The 15,861-nt window shown below is 54.1% G+C and overlaps 7 protein-coding genes across 7 annotated transcripts; 3 read left to right on the top strand and 4 right to left on the bottom strand.

Moving 5' to 3' along the window:
- Positions 1-762: 762 nt before the first annotated feature.
- LRP88_09812 (40S ribosomal protein uS8) lies at positions 763-1,380 on the bottom strand (the record flags this gene model as incomplete). Its single annotated transcript, XM_083246290.1, has 2 exons — positions 763-1,022; positions 1,248-1,380. The coding sequence occupies 2 exons, from the start codon at positions 1,378-1,380 to the stop codon at positions 763-765; spliced, it is 393 nt and encodes a 130-aa protein (XP_083097403.1).
- A 773-nt stretch (positions 1,381-2,153) lies between these two features.
- Positions 2,154-2,580, top strand: LRP88_09813 (40S ribosomal protein eS12; the record flags this gene model as incomplete). Its single annotated transcript, XM_083246291.1, has 2 exons — positions 2,154-2,394; positions 2,456-2,580. The coding sequence occupies 2 exons, from the start codon at positions 2,154-2,156 to the stop codon at positions 2,578-2,580; spliced, it is 366 nt and encodes a 121-aa protein (XP_083097404.1).
- A 263-nt stretch (positions 2,581-2,843) lies between these two features.
- LRP88_09814 (peptidylprolyl isomerase) lies at positions 2,844-3,354 on the bottom strand (the record flags this gene model as incomplete). Its single annotated transcript, XM_083246292.1, has 3 exons — positions 2,844-2,861; positions 2,914-3,153; positions 3,214-3,354. The coding sequence occupies 3 exons, from the start codon at positions 3,352-3,354 to the stop codon at positions 2,844-2,846; spliced, it is 399 nt and encodes a 132-aa protein (XP_083097405.1).
- A 442-nt stretch (positions 3,355-3,796) lies between these two features.
- On the bottom strand, positions 3,797-5,007 carry LRP88_09815 (PUA-like domain-containing protein; the record flags this gene model as incomplete). Its single annotated transcript, XM_083246293.1, has 4 exons — positions 3,797-3,873; positions 3,955-4,007; positions 4,058-4,339; positions 4,397-5,007. The coding sequence occupies 4 exons, from the start codon at positions 5,005-5,007 to the stop codon at positions 3,797-3,799; spliced, it is 1,023 nt and encodes a 340-aa protein (XP_083097406.1).
- A 1,541-nt stretch (positions 5,008-6,548) lies between these two features.
- LRP88_09816 (pseudouridine synthase PUS7) lies at positions 6,549-8,878 on the top strand (the record flags this gene model as incomplete). Its single annotated transcript, XM_083246294.1, has 3 exons — positions 6,549-6,664; positions 6,719-6,806; positions 6,860-8,878. 3 exons carry the CDS (start codon positions 6,549-6,551, stop codon positions 8,876-8,878), a joined length of 2,223 nt encoding a protein of 740 aa, XP_083097407.1.
- Positions 8,879-9,403: 525 nt separating this feature from the next.
- Positions 9,404-11,130, bottom strand: LRP88_09817 (kinase-like domain-containing protein; the record flags this gene model as incomplete). Its single annotated transcript, XM_083246295.1, has 4 exons — positions 9,404-9,545; positions 9,594-10,255; positions 10,303-11,031; positions 11,086-11,130. The coding sequence occupies 4 exons, from the start codon at positions 11,128-11,130 to the stop codon at positions 9,404-9,406; spliced, it is 1,578 nt and encodes a 525-aa protein (XP_083097408.1).
- A 2,444-nt stretch (positions 11,131-13,574) lies between these two features.
- On the top strand, positions 13,575-15,206 carry LRP88_09818 (ATP-dependent RNA helicase DBP8; the record flags this gene model as incomplete). Its single annotated transcript, XM_083246296.1, has 1 exon — positions 13,575-15,206. One exon carries the CDS (start codon positions 13,575-13,577, stop codon positions 15,204-15,206), a length of 1,632 nt encoding a protein of 543 aa, XP_083097409.1.
- Between the last annotated feature and the right edge of the window lie 655 nt (positions 15,207-15,861).

Genomic DNA, 15,861 nt, shown 5'->3' on the forward strand with positions numbered 1-15,861 from the left:
CCGAGTGAAAGAATCATGATAAGATTAATGCGTAATGGTAACAAAAGTCACACGTCTTGCCATCCGGACCCGGCGATGAAAACGACGTTGAGAGGTGAGACGAGTTGGCGTTGGGGCGTTCTCATTGGACGGGCTCGGATAAAGAAAACAATGGCTTGGTTCTCGATCGCGTTGCTACAACGACTTTGGCTTGCTGACCAGATGCAGAGTCACGTGACTGTGATCTATCATGAGGACCTAGGTAGGTAACCTCATTGAGAATGAGATTCTGGTAGTTGGTAGCGAATGAACTTTGGTACCAACATCCATAACTTGACGAACCACTTCACTAGGCTTGTACTGTATCCTTTGGCCTTCCCTTCTCCTTCTCGTTGGCTTTGTCTTCGCTCCGTGCACTTGCAGTCCAGGGTTGGATCGTCGGGCAGCAACCAGCTGCCTACTGGTTGGTTACAAGACGCCCCTCTCCTTCAGGGCATGGTGAGACGGCAGACAGAATATCAGCATGACATTGGAACTAGTTGGTAAAATAGGGCTTGCGGTTGGACAAGAATAAGACATATATCACATGCCGACATCAACTTCACAGGGGCCATCTGAATCGGTGAATCTGAGCATCTCGTTAAGGTTCAATTCTAGTGCTCGCGTGTGCGACCAGCTCCATAGCTATAGTATCGCATCGGTCATTGTCATCATAATTCCCCCCCAACGCCGAGAATGCCAGACTCTTTTTCGTCAAAAACTTTTTTGGTTACCCCGTCCCGTTTAGTAGAAGAAGCCAATGATCTTGCCAGAGACGTGCTTGCGTCGGGCCTCCTCGTGGTCCATGATACCGGCAGAGGTGGTCAGGATGACGTAGCCGAACTGACGGGCAGGGAGCAGCTTGACAACCCACTTCTCGAGCTCGGAGAGGCGGACGTTGTAGCGGGGGGAGATGACACCGGTCTTGTTGAGGCGGCCGTTGAGCTGGACGACGATCTTGCCGGAGCGGTGGTCATCGACCTCCTCGAACTCGCCAATGTAGCCTGGGATAACGAGTTAGTTGATGTGTCGAGAGACTAAACGTTAGACGTCATGGGTAAGAAAAATCAGAAAAACGTGTAAGATCTCCGAGGTTTAATCTATCGGCAACTTATAGGGGCTGGGTCGTGGTGCGGTATCGACGGTAGCCCTAGTTATCATGCCGAACAAGGGAGATTGTAGAAGAAGAAGAAGAAGAAGAAGAAGAAGAAGAAAAGTCCATGACCTACCGTGGCGCTGCATGACCTGGAGGAACTTGATGATGACCTTGGAGGAAGGTCGGATCAGGACCTGACGCTTGCCAGCCTTCTCGGCATTGTTGATGGCGTTGAGAGCGTCGTGGAGAACGGAGGTGCGGACCATTTTGGCGGTGTTTTGAGGAGATTCTCAAGTCGGGACGGGAAATGAGGTATCTGCCAGGAACGAAAGCCATTGTTAGCCCTTCGGAAGGCTCGTGAGCGTGGAGAGTGCCCTCAGCGACCGCATCGCGAGGGTTCTGCCGCCCAGTGCTGAAGAGAAGAGCGTATCGAGAGCGCACGGCCGGCGAGACCCTCGATTGCTCTCTCCTGCCATGGTGAAAGGCATCATCCTTCTGATTTCGAATCGCTGTTCGGCGTCATCAGTCATACATACCTCGTTGAATTTGACGTTGGTCGTTGGTTGAGAAGAGAAGCACGCGTTGTGGGCAGAAAAAAAAAAGTCGAGATTGGGGTGGGAGTGTGTGGTGTGCCCTGGTGGTCCGTGCACGTAAAAATGCCCTAAGGGTACAGCGCACTCGGTCGTTTAGATTTCGGCAAATCACCGTGGGACTGAACGAAGACACTTCCAGATCACGACTCAAACCCCCGTCCTTCCAACCTTTTTTCTTTTCCCCTTTGATACACATAGAAATCTTCGAGGATCGCCCGACAAGAAAACAAGCCAAGATGGTGAGTTTGACGATATCCGACGCCCCTTGCTGGCCAATTGCCCGCGCGCCCGCGGCGGGACGATTTTTCGCGACGGCGGGGTGTGGGAATTTTATCTGGTGGCACACGGTTTACTGACGAGTTCTCGCGATATAGTCGGACGTAGAAGACAACACCCCCGAGGTCGCCGATGTTGTTGAGGTTTCCGGCGATGCCCCCAAGGGCCAGATGTCCATTCTTGACGCTCTCAAGGGTGTCCTGAAGCTCGCTCTCATGCACGATGGTCTCGCCCGCGGCCTCCGAGAGGCTTCCAAGGCCCTCGACCGACGACAGGCTCACATGTGTGTCCTGAACGAGAACTGCGAGGAGGAGGCCTACAAGAAGCTTGTTGTCGCTCTCTGCAACGAGCACAACATTCCCCTGATCCAGATCCCCGATGGCAAGCAGCTCGGCGAGTGGGCTGGTCTCTGTACGTGGCATTGGAACCGAGAGGAATCAAATGGGTGGAAATGCTAACATGACATGTCTAGGCGTCCTCGACCGTGAGGGCAACGCCCGCAAGGTCGTCAACTGCTCTTGCGTCGTCGTTAAGGACTGGGGTGAGGAGTCTCAGGAGCGATCCATCCTCCTGAACTACTTCCAGACCGAGCAGTAAGGGATTCTCTGCGGAGGGCGTTGGCAGTGGAAGGAGTGTAGAGTTTCGGGCTTGGCTTTCGAGGCTGCTTGACAACACGACTTCGCGGTTGTACTCTAGCCACTTCGGTTGGCATCTGAACCACACACAAGGCCTTACGTCTCATGGCCATATTGCATCGAGAGGAATAAAAAAAATTGGGCATCATTGGTTTTGAAATTGCGTGTGCGGTTCCTGTGATTGATACATTGGCATACATGTATATGTCTGGTAGTGAGCTTCGTCTACTTTCGTCCTTCGACCTGAACCCATCATCAGCAAAATGCCTTCCCAAGCTTCTACTGTAAAACTCACCATGATGATGTGATACCCAAACTCAGTCTTGACCTCGACAAACTTGGGGCTGGCCGTGGTGCTTGGCTCGAGGACAAACGCTGCCTCCTCAAACTTGGGATCCAGGCTGCCCTTGGTCTTCCATCCAAGCGAACCGCCCTGTCTGGCCTTGTCCTCGGAGAACTCGCGCGCAACCTCGTCAAATTTGACGCCCTCGTTGAGCTTTGCTAGGGCCTCTTCCTTCTTGGCGTGCTTCTCACACTATTGTCCCGTCTTTGTCAGCAGTAATGTTCCCCCTCTGAAGCTCATTCATCGACTCACCAGGATGTGGCGGACGTTGATGCTCTGAGCGCCCTTGGCCTTGCCGCCTCCAGCGTCCTTACTATCCTTGGTCTTTTCGCTCTTCTCCTTTCCTCCCTTGCCTTTTCCCCCCTTGTCGCCGCCCTTGTTAGTTTTGCCCATCTTGTCGCTCGAGTTGTCGTGCTAGAGAATGAGAGAGAAAGATGGCTATGGCGGTGGGATGTTGAGCTGGGCCTTTTCTGCCCCGCCATGGATGGACCCTTGAGGATTCCAGCTTGTGACGCAGCCCTCGCAACCCCTCATGTCATGAACCGAGCGTCACCAGGTATAAGCCAGGGGATATTTACATGGTTTCTATGATTGCCATGAATTCTTTTTACTACAAATATTAACAGGTCTGTGGTATAACCAACACCATGAATTAGACAGACCCTCGTGCTTTGGCACCTGACTCTTGAACGTCAGACCCTCCAACACCATCTTCCTGGATACCAGACCCTTCCACAGCATCCTCTGCTACACGTTCTGCCGCCAATTGTTTGCGCAAGACACGATCCATGCGGTGTGCCTCTTGGTTATTCTCCTCCTGAGCCCTTTCCAACTTCTAGTTTAGGAAGCCCTTGTCACCCAACCTCTTCTTGACCTGCTCCTCGGCGTACTGTGAATAGAGACCCCAGTCGTCTATTTGTGAGGGTCGTGGGACTATCTCGAAGTCTTCTATCGGCGGTTGTGTCTTGACCCTCTCTAGTATTAGAAACATACGGTCCGTCTTCATCTTCTCATAGAATCTCTGTCCGTATTGTGCCAGTTTGTATCTGGCTTGAGTAAGCCAGCAGCAATTGTAATCCAGTCGGCAGGTACTTACAATCCATCGTATCGAACACCGTATCTTGGGGCAAATGGGCTGTTGAGGTTATGTCCACGCAGGACATGCATGACGGAGCCGACCTTGGTTATGAGCGATACGTGCATATCTGCCAGCCCGCCGTTTCTGATATAAGTGGTTGTATCCTTCAGTACAGGATCCTCGAACTCTTCCCCTGTAAGAAGTGGCAGCGTATCACCGCCGAGATGCCCTACAGTGGGTGTCTCGCGTGGGTTGTCAACGATGCCATCTCGTTGAGCGCAGGCCAGATTCAGCCACCAACTATGACATATCCATTAGCAAGCAGGCCAAACTGGCCATTCCAAGGGGGTGTCTTACTGCCCTGGCTTGAATGCCGCATCTCTATCGATTTCTTGCAGTGTCGTGATATCTTTGATTCTCCATTCTTCGCCAGGGTTGTTGACCCCGAAATCTCTCTCCACCCCTCTGAGTCTGCCCGTCTTGGGCAGCTTGAGATATCGGGAACTTTGGATGCTAAAGTAGCGTTCCCGAAACCGAGACCTCCATCGCCATTCGAGACGTTCTGCTAGCCTCACGTCCCTTGCGTATCTGTCAGGTTCGTCCATAGGTCGTTTATCGGGGTCAGTGATATCGGCGACGAGTCTATCGAGACGACCTCTCTCGATAGTCGCGAGATCCATTAGGGGTTCCTTGTTAGCCTCGTCTCGGAGCGCCGCGGCCAGAAAACCCATGGCTTCTTCCCATCGTGGCCCAATCTCCCCTCTATCGAGACTTTCTCGAATAGAGTCGGAAAGCTCGAGTATAAAGTCTTCATCGAAGGTGGCAGTGGACTGCCGGCCATTACCGCTGCGTTTATCGACATTATTAAGACCCGAGACGCGAACGATGTTGGATAACTGGCCTAATCTCTGTAAGCCCATCTGTACCGTCATGCCCGAGTTGCGCTGCTCACTTTTGCCGGAAGCCATCAAGCCAGTTCACTGAGATTTCAGATAGCCAGTACCTGCCACGGTGCAGTAGAAGGTGAGCGGACAAGGGTACCTGGGCTTCATCAGCGTGGTGGAGCATTGAGGAATCCTTGGCCAAAGCCTTAATGTAACCCTTGACGAGTCATCGTAACGGGGAAAAGATGTGTGTTCATACCTGGGGAATGGATGTATGTTGATAATATTGATGCCAGAGATGGCGAGCATCTCAAATTGGTCGTTCGGTTGGATCCATGAGGAGCTCCCTCGAACAGCCAGTCGCACTTTCGCTTGAATATAGAGTCTTACGAGCCACGTGCCGCTGTCTCTTTCCTCACCACCCGCCTTGACTACTCATGATTGACATGTCAGATGCCGTCTCTACCATGCAGTCACCCGAAGGAGACACGGCTCAGACAAAAGCAAGTCTGTAGAAGCTACGGGAGATCGGGAGCCTGCCGCCAAACACCACACTACGTACAGTGAGGCATATTCACCGCCTCATGGAACGTAGTCATGGAGAGCAGACGGGACTCGGATAAGGACCAAGGGGAGGTTAGATCACGCCTTGACGCGTGCGCAATGGAAGACATCCTTGCAAAGTCCGCGGCTTCCCGAGCAGCCGAGCTGCTCTCTTGGCCAGAAGCAGAAGGCAAGACTTGCCGCTGAGAATCTTATGTCTTGCCGGTCGCTTATTGATGCGCAAGCGAGGGAACGGAAAAGGAAAGCCATGATGCATGACCAGATTGGCTGGCTGGTTGGGCTGGGCTTGTTGGGTTGGAGAATGATGGATGTCTTGCACATACCCGATTATTCCCTGTCCAAACATGCCAGGATCTATCACACCACTTGAGCAAACATGATGCAGTCTTTGGGTAGCAGGAAGAATTCATTTTGGTGACATGTTGATTCCAGACTGGCCTCGAGCTGAACAATCGCCATGGCACTGCTCATAACTCAGTAGGCTCCTTCAAAACTCTATCCGACCTTCTGATCTAAGTTGCCAGTTAAACACTGGGTTGTTCTAAAGCCACCCGTCTCTTGGCGAACGTTAATGTGAAAGCCAGCTGATGATTTTCGTTGCTTGTCCAGGGTGCAGCTGAATAGTCGTTCGTTTCCTTGCCATGAACCGCCTTCGTCTAGGCAGTTACGAATTGCGGCTTCTCCAGACTCCGTTCTTTGGGGGGTATTCTTCTCCGCTGCCCCGGAGAACATAGGGAAAGTCCCTAATCAGTTTCAAACACTAAGTAAGGGAATATCCATCTTTCTTAAGCAGGATATGTTTATCCAGCAAGAGAAATGAGAGGAGGAACAGTAACTGTACTGCGCCAACCAATGCGGCCTTCACCGCCTACCAAACTCGGCACCAACCTCCAGTGTGGTTGGCGCCTGTACCTCACCGCCTTCTCCATCAAGCTGTCGCAAAAATACTGCCGGAGAAAAATTCCAGATACCAAAGTTGCCCCACCAGCACATTGTATAGATGGCATAAACACAGCTGTCGCACGACGCGTTGAGCGCAATTCCCAAGCAGCGCAGTCATCATGGCGGATCAAACTCACTATGCGACGCGCGGAAGTGCCTCTTATACTAGGTCCATCGGCATCAGCCAGCGGGTGACTCCTCTGGCGATACCGTGGACCGGTGAGATGCGCACAAGGTATGAGCTTATGTCTTGATGATGGTCGCCATTGATGTCCTAACCCAGCTATAGGTTCTCAGACTTTCAGGTGAACGAGATCAAGGAGGACGGCACTGTCCTTCATCTTCAGCACATTGGTATACCTGATGAGGAGGCACCTGTGAGTGCGCAATCTCTACTACAATGCAGGTTCAAATATTGAGACTTTATTAGGTTCAAGAGACAAAACAGGAGACCAAGACAGAGGCACCAAACGGAGACTCGAAGAAAGAGGAGTCCAATGGGAACTCTGAGAAGCAGGCTACCGAAAACACAGAAGCCAAGCCCGCTGCGCAACCTGAGCAGACCTACGACGTCTCTCCCGAAGACGTGGCCACTCTCGAAACTCTAACCGACCAGCGTTTTACGCAGGAGCTTGTGGAGCTATACAAGGCCGGCCCAGGCGCTGATCATGAGAAGAAGAAGTCTGTCACCTCAGAGCCCATGGACGACAGGCCCAAGCGTGGCCAAGTGCACCAAGAGATCCGCCGTATCTTCAGGTCCCGGATAGACACCAACACGACTGACCTGGGCGCCATTGTCGCAACGTTTATCCCCCCGCGCAAGGGCAACAACAAGAAGCGCAGCCGTGCCCCTCGAGGCAGCCGCGAGGAGAAGCCCGCCGGCGAGTACCTGCACTTCACCTTGTTCAAGGAGAACCGCGACACCATGGACGCCGTCAACCAGATTGCCCGGTTCCTCAAGGTCAAGCCCCAGGTCATTGGATACGCCGGCACCAAGGATCGCAGAGCTTCGACAGTGCAGCGATGCTCTGTGCGCTACATGCGGCCCAGAAACCTCCACGGTATCAACGGGCGGCTCTGGGGCGTGTCGACTGGAGATTATGAGTACAGTGACAAGCCTATCTACCTGGGCCAGCTTCTCGGAAACGAGTTTGTCATTGCTATCAAGAGCTGCCAGATGATCGGTCAAGCCGATGAGTCTATTGAGCAGCAGGTTGAAAAGCTAAAGAAGAATGTCGAGCCCGCGCTCGCTCACATGGCTGAGCACGGCTGGATCAACTACTTTGGTCACCAGCGCTTCGGAACCCATGATATCGGCACACACCAGGTTGGACAGATGATCCTGGGCGACAAGTACGAAGAGGCAGTCAAGGCGCTTCTTCACTACGATGAGGAGATCGCAAACAAGGCAGAAGCAGGGGAGATCCCCGAGGAGCCCTCCAAAAGGGACGAGTACCTCCGGAATCAGGCCTGCATGCTCTTCCTCACAGACAAGGACGTGGATAGGGCTATCAAGATCATGCCTCGTCGCTTCTCGGCCGAGAACAGCATCTTTAGACACCTGAACCGACAGGGTGCTCAGTCGCGGCGCGACTTTATCGGCTCTCTTGTCCACATCACCCGCGGCCTCCGTTCCATGTACCTCCACGCCTACCAGTCCTACGTCTGGAACCACGCTGCCAGCCGTCGTTGGGAGCTCCACGGCACCAAGGTCATCACCGGTGACCTCATCATCGCGCCGACCGAGAACACGCCCCTCGTGAGCGGACAGGACCAGGACGGCGACGACATTGTGAACCCAGTCGACGATGATGACGACGCTCCTGTGCGCGCCCGCCCCCTCACCGCCGAAGAAGCCGCCAGCGGCAAGCACACCATCTTCGACATTGTCCTCCCTACCCCTGGCTACGACGTCGTGTACCCCGACAACGACATGGGCACCTTCTACGAGGAGTTCATGGGCCGCCCCGAGAACGGTGGCCTCGACCCGCACAAGATGCGCCGCATGCGCCGCGAGTTCAGCCTGCCCGGCCGGTACCGCAAGATCATGAACCGCTTCCTCGGGACACCCTCGGTCGAGGTGCGCGCCTACTCAGACGACACGGAGCAGATGCACCCCACCGACGTGGACGTCATCAAGGCTGCCAAGGGTGCTAACAGGAAGCGCTCTCGTGAGGATGCCGATTCTGAGTCGGCCGCCAAGAAGACCAAGGTTGAGGGCGAGCCATCGGCGTCTACGGACGTTGAGATGAAGGGTACGGACGCGGGAGAGGCCCAGGGAGAAAATGCCCCTGCCGCTGAGGATGCTGTTGAGAAGGCTCCCGCCGCCCAGCAACCCATGAAACTTGCCGCAGTTGTCAAGTTCCAGCTGGGACGTAGTGCTTATGCGACTATCGCGTTACGAGAGCTCATGGGTGATCCCCCGGAGGAGACAACTACGGAAGCATAGAAGGGAGTATACAGTCAATATGGGCGCCATGTAAGGAGGCAAAAAAATACATGTATCCAAGAATATGATACCCATCTATTGTGGGATAGTACATAGAAAGGCTACGCGCATAAGCGCGAGATGGGATATTCCCCGTCCTTGTCAGGTTTTGCCGGTTTCCAACACACAATCTTTCGTTCTTATTCAGCCAGATCCTGACCGTACGTATAGCGACGTAAATGCCTCCTGCCATCGTCATCATGAACACCATCCATCCTATCCTTCCGCGAATCGGCTTCCCAATGTGCGCCGTCTTGTGGTTGACTGGTTCGTGATCGAGATCCTAGTCGTGTCCACGGCGCGTCCCCAAGGAATGCATCTCGTATAAGAGCCTCATGACACAGGCCCAGCCTTGTTCATGTCGTCATGGGCATAAGACGGGAGATGCCGTCGAGTCAATTGCCGCCCACCTCGCGCTTGTGACACGGGCACGGCTCGTTGTTCCAATTTTCCTACGTTACCAAGACCTTGGCACTTGCGAGTTGCCTACGCCTTGGGCTGGTCATCCCAGCCCCATACAAACGACAGGTATTTCACCATGTTGACGCGCTTTGAGCGCATCTCGACCATCCATGGGTGCTCCATCATCTTCCAGGGGCTTGCTCGGCGGTTGGGCTGCTTCTCCAGACTGAAATCATGTCAGCAAATTCTCATCATTGATCAAGATTATACGTACCAGCACTCAATAAAGTACTTGAAGTTGTCACTCCAGTAAACATCCATGTCAGGCTCATCCTTGAGCTTGGGCACAGGTTGCCTGACAATGTAGGTAAGAAGGTCGATGAGACCAGCTCGTGGCTGCATCTCCGTGCCGTCAGCTGGGAAGGGGAATCGATGCTGTGCAACCTCGAGGAGGGTAACTCCTGTTGACCACACATCCGAAGTGATGGTATACGACTGGCCAGTGATTCGTTCAGGGGCCATGTAGTAGCTGGTACCGATAAAGGTGTTGGCCTCACCCTTGGTACCGAAATCGCCAGAGACGCCAAAGTCGCAGAGCTTGACAGCGCCGTCTCGGCAGAGGAGAATGTTGGATGGCTTGATGTCTCGGTGAATGATTCGTCGCGTGTGCAAATAAGTTAGTCCTCCCAGGACGCCCTCGGCAATCTTTCCCAGGACCTTTTCTCCAGTACGGCCACCAAGACGCTTGACTTCCTTGTAGATGCTGTCGAGTGAGCCTCCTTCGCAGAACTCCATAGCAATGGAGATGGTAGCCGTGGCAGGGTCGACAAAAGCGCCGTAGTATCGACAAATGTGGTCCGAGGCGCATTCCTTGTTGAAACCAAGTTCTCGAAGAATCTGCTTCTTCACATCGGGATCAGGGTTCGTGGTGATGACCTGGGACTTGTCAGCTAGAACGTATAACGAGGTCACGTCGAACTCACCTTCAAAGCAAACACCGTGTTGCCACCCTTGAGCTTACATCTTGTCACAGCACCGCCTGCACCCTCACCCAGGTTACCCAGCTCCACGATTCTGTTTTCCATACTGGCGATTCTCCAGCCCTCCTCATCCAACTCGTCAACATCAAGAGTCCTGGCCTTCTCCAGGCTCAGCTTATCAAAAGCCTCAAGTCCTTGCAGGCTACCATCACGCTCCATAGAAACACCACCCTCACTCCTCTCCGAATACATGGATCCAACGGCTGACACCGGGTCTGGAGTTCCCTGGGGTCTTGACACACCGATACCATACTGAGAAGCAAACGAAAGGGCAGAGTACTGAGAGCCGGCCGAGGTAGGATTGCTTGCCCTACCATCCAAAGGCCCAAAACTACCAGACCTTGAATGAGCAGCACTGCTCTCGCTGCCGCCGCTTGCCGATGGTTGAGTGACGCATTGTGATCGAGGGAGTTGCTCATGGGGAGTGACGTTGCTTCCCATGGGAGTCTTCAGGTGTAGAGTCGGCAGAGGAGGCCTTGAAGGCGCGGCAATCGGTGCGCCTTGGCTACCAACGGGTTTGGCATTGGGAGATGGGGGAATAGCAAGGCCGAGTCTCGGTGTGCGAGCCCCGCCACTCCTAGCGCCGGGGATGGCGGGACGGAGCAGAGGGACAGGCGAGGGGCCAGCGTGAGGAGTTGGTAGAGAGATGGGAGTAATAGCGGCAGGAAGTTGCTGTGAAGCGTCAGTACCGGAAAGGACCAGCCAAGGAGAGCTTGGAAAGCGTACAGGTTGAGGAGTCGAGTCAGAACTTTGAGGTTGTTGGTCGGCCATCTCGGCGGTTGGGCTGCTTAGGGCAGCTTGTGGGCGAAAGAGGGATGACGCAAGTAGGTGAGAATTAACGGTCGACAGAAGATGCGTATCACAAGCTCAACAACAAGTTGCTCTGGGAGAGAAGTTGGGTCAGAATTTAGTCGGTCGGTCGGTTCGAGTAGTCGGGATTACGGAGGCAGGGTCGTCGATCGGCCGGCGTCGTCGTCGTAATGGCAGTGAGATATACTTGTATAGGCGGACAGATGCGGATTGATGTGTATAAAGGCAATCGACGGGGAAAACAGCGAATGTTGGCGGTGATTAAGCAGGTTGTTGCAGCGACAGCGAGAGGTGAGCGAGGTGAGTGAGACTGGAAAGTCAGATTATTGTGGTGGTGTCGTCAAGAAGAAGCGAGACAGCCGCAGAAGTAACGTTGACAAACAGCCCATGCAAGACAGCCGAGAGTGGATGATTCACGGGCTGTGTGGAGGAGACCCAACAGGAAGACGGTCGTTGGGCGCTGCAGGACAAGAGAGTAGAATGGAATGACAGCAAGAAGCGTGGCGACGAACGACACGTCGCTGTGTGAATCCGAAACGCGAGGAGAGGAGATGAGAGAGGATATGAGAGGATATGAGAGGGCGAGGGGACGAGAGGAGAATGCCCCGAGGTGGATGATGGCGTCGATGGATTGATTGGGTCGGGTCGGAGTCGGTGGGCTTGTGACTGCCATCCTCTGGACGGAGGAGAGGTACCTGGGGCGGGGCGCTTGGGCACCTGTGACCTTCCCGACTCAGTGAGAACACCCCTGTGCTCCGGGTACCTCTGGTACGCTGTAGACAGCTCCAGTACCTAGGACTCAGCGGAGAACTGGTCCCCCAGCTAGCTCGACGGCACAGCGCTTGCAGTGGCGCCCCGGGGCGGGGGTCGAGCGGTTCCATCCCCTGTAACCGGGGCGGGGGAGCTGACCAAGCCCTGAAAGGCGGCTTGTCCGTGGTTTGGCTGTTTGGGCCCTGTCTCAGATCTTCCTCCAGTCCAAACTGACGTGGTCTGCCCATCTACGACAAACAATTCATCAACATGAGTCTCGTACCTAAACCTGAATACTACGGCACGCGCGCTGTTGCCGCTTATGTTTTCTGGCGCAGATGCCGTCGCTCCGAGACGGCGACCTAGGCTGGGTCTAGAACCACCGGTGACCGACAATTAAGTATCCATCGCTCGCTGACAGACCTCCAGCATCAGCATCAGCAAGCATGACATGGCTGCCAGGTTGGAATGCTGTTGTCTCGGGCACTCAATTCTTCTTTCATCCTTAGTCAATTCCTTGGCCGACACCTTTGTGTGTCTATGTGTGAGCCAAGGATTTTCCCCGATGCCCAAGCAGCATGGCGAACCAGCGAGGCTTGAGACAGGCAGACCGGTTGTCTTACAATCCTGCTTTTGCTTTGTTGGTGCCTTCGTCATCGGCGTCGTCGTCACTTTGCTCTCCAGTCTCCGGGCCCCTGAGCAACCTATCACAGCGCCCACAATGCTCCAGGTCTCCAGTGCAATATTTGCCTTGTCGATGAGCTGAGCCTGGGAACTCTCATGTCAGGCTATCGATCCTCGCATTGCATAGCATGGCATATTCTTTGTGGAGTCGAAAGCCGTGCCCTCTGGGTCTGATGCGTGAGAAGCGCTCGCCTTGCATCGACGTGGTCCAACCGCAAGTCAAAGCTTGGGGCGTCAGAGTTGATCATTCAACGCTCTGAGGGGACATGTGCCACAGATCGTCCTCCAACAAGGCTCTGCCCGTTGATGGCAGCAATATCAACAATCAACAGGATGACAAGTGGCTTGCCCCTGAGCCTGCCGGCCCCTTGCCTGTTGATGAAAGCAATCTCACACTCTTCAATCAGTCGAAAACAAACTACCAACAGAGCCCAATCAATCAATAAACCACATTTGCCGTTTCATCACATCACCACACGACGTCGCAGCTGACCACATCCCGGCGACGCCTCCTCATTTGCTGCAAAGACCCTGTCGCTGCTGCTAGTTGCTCTCGCACGGTGGCCACGGCAGACAAGCGCCCGGCTCTCGGCTTCAAATCCCCCCTGCTGCGACAGGTACTTGGAAGTCCGGTGCGCCAGATGCCACGGGCAATCATGAGAAACAATCCTGTAACCGTGAGGAAGTCTAGCGATGATTGATGCGTTTGCATTAGCCCTTTCCGACTACATAACCCCGTCGTCCAAGTGGGCGCCACGCTTGGGAACGCTTCTAAGCGCGCGTCTACAGGCTCACTCCTCCCATTGGCCCCCGCCATGCCATCAACCCCACAGCTCACCCGCCGCGCGCCGCGAGTGGAGAAGGGTCCATCGATTTTGAGACGCCCGTCACCGCCAAAAATTTCCAGACCAGCTGCAACTTGCATTGCCTGTATGGATTCGTGAGACTCCTGCAATTTATAAAGCCGAGCCATGTTGCCGCCCGCCGACCCCGACCACGCGACTGATGCGTCAGAAGAGCATGTCTTGTCTGACGTGGGCTCATCCTCTGACGAGTCCGACTACCTCGACAGTGCCGCATCCCGAAAGCGTCGAAGAACTATGCCATCTACAGGACCCCACGATGGCGATGCTCAAGACGACGAGGACGAGGACGATGCTGAAAATGAGGAGCTGAAGAGGGTGCTTTCCACAATCAAGGCTCCCTCTCGAATCAAGCGCAATGCCAAGGCAGACCAGAAGGAGACTCAAGCGAAACTTTCAACTGCTCCCCAAAAGTCGATCCTCGCCCCTACCGATCCCAACACCACCTTTTCGGCGCTCAATGTTCGACCATGGCTAGTCCAATCGCTTGGGAACATGGCCATTAAGCGTCCGACGGGAATTCAGAAGGGCTGTATTCCCGAGATCCTGAAGGGGCGAGACTGTATCGGTGGAAGTCGAACAGGTTCCGGTAAAACGGTTGCGTTCGCCGTGCCCATTCTGCAGAAATGGGCCGAGGATCCCACTGCTATCTTTGCTGTCGTACTGACGCCGACGCGAGAACTGGCCCTTCAGATCTACGAGCAGTTCAAGGCCATCTCATCCCCCCAAAGCCTCAAGGCCATCCTAGTGACGGGAGGTTCTGACATGCGCGCCCAGGCGATCGAGCTAGGAAAGCGGCCGCATGTTGTGATTGCGACTCCAGGTCGCTTGGCCGACCATGTGCGCACTTCCGGAGAGGACACCATCTGTGGACTGAGGAGAGTCAAATACGTGGTTCTCGATGAGGCTGATCGACTGCTCAATGCCACAGGTCCTGGCAGCATGCTTCCCGACGTAGAACAATGTCTCTCGGTCTTGCCCCCGGCCACGGAACGACAGACTCTGCTCTTCACGGCCACTATCACACCGGAAGTCCGCGCTCTGAAGGACATGCCGATCAAGCCAGGCAAGCAGCCTGTCTTTGTGTGCGAGGTTGACACCCAGACATTGGCCATCCCTACGACTCTGAACCAGATGTACATCAAAGTTCCAGTCACACATAAGGAGCACTACCTCCATGTGTTCTTGCTCACGGAGGCAAACGTCGACAAGACGGTCATTCTCTTTTGCAACCGCACCTCGACTGCCGACTACCTCCACCATCTACTGCGATTGCTCGAGCACCGAGTTACATCGCTTCACTCAAAGCTACCCCAGAGACAGCGAATCGACAACCTCGCTCGTTTCCGCGCCTCGGCTGCCCGTATTCTTGTAGCTACCGACGTCGCCGCCAGAGGTCTGGATATCCCCGAGGTCAGCCTCGTCATCAACTACGACCTCCCCCGCGACCCGGATGACTACATCCACCGCGTCGGACGTACCGCCCGTGCGGGTCGCAAGGGTGAGGCTGTCAGCTTCATCGGGCAACGCGACGTAGAGCTGGCCCTGACGATCGAGAAGCGTGTGGGTCGCGAGATGGAGTCATGGGAGGAGGAGGGCGTCAACCTGGAGACGCGGGTGGTGCGCGACGTCCTCAAGGTTGTCTCGGAGAAGAAGCGCGAAGCTCTGCTGGAGGTGGAAGAGGGGCGAGAAGTTGGTGGCAAGAGGAAGCGGACGAAGCAGAAGCTCCGAGCAGAGTAGGTGTTGGGTATATGGGTTTAGACTGTATAGACAAAAGCGTTTGTTCTTTCACGGGCTTCTCTTGCTTTGTTTAAGTGATAGATCAACTGATGTTCTACTCGTAGCACCGAGACTGCAAAGCATGAACGAGCCTTGCATTTGTAAGTTCCCGGAGTAATTCGTATCCATTGGTACAGGGTATCCTTGAGGCAAGGTCCAACTATCAAAGAGGCAATGTCCAAAGTGTCGCTAAAATCTCTTCCGCAAACAGTTGGACTTGGAAATATATCGAACATCAATCAAGTCCCTATTCTCGTCTTTCCTGTGTTGGCTTTCTTTTATCTACTTTCACCATTCCGTTTTAGAGATCAAGACATGTCTTGTGGTCTAGAGTTCTAAGGTGACACGCAACTAAACTCTCCTTGTGCCATCAGGTTCTTCATGAGAGGTATCACGAATGAAATGGGCCAAATCATTATCTAGGATTGCTCATTCTAGTTCTTATTTGATATAGGTTCATGCATAGTTTTAATTGTAGCTACCTGGGTCTCGGGGGAGATGAACATGTTGCTGAACGTGCTGGTCCGGCATTGTAGGTGCACATACGTACCCAACAACGTTGAGTACCTGCATCAAGGTTAAAGTTGCCCTGCTGCCCATAAAATGCCGACTTACC

This window comes from Fusarium phalaenopsidis, assembly GCF_050370095.1.
Source record: "Fusarium phalaenopsidis strain FUZ10S chromosome Unknown contig_32304, whole genome shotgun sequence".
NCBI classification, from domain to species: Eukaryota; Fungi; Ascomycota; class Sordariomycetes; order Hypocreales; family Nectriaceae; genus Fusarium; species Fusarium phalaenopsidis.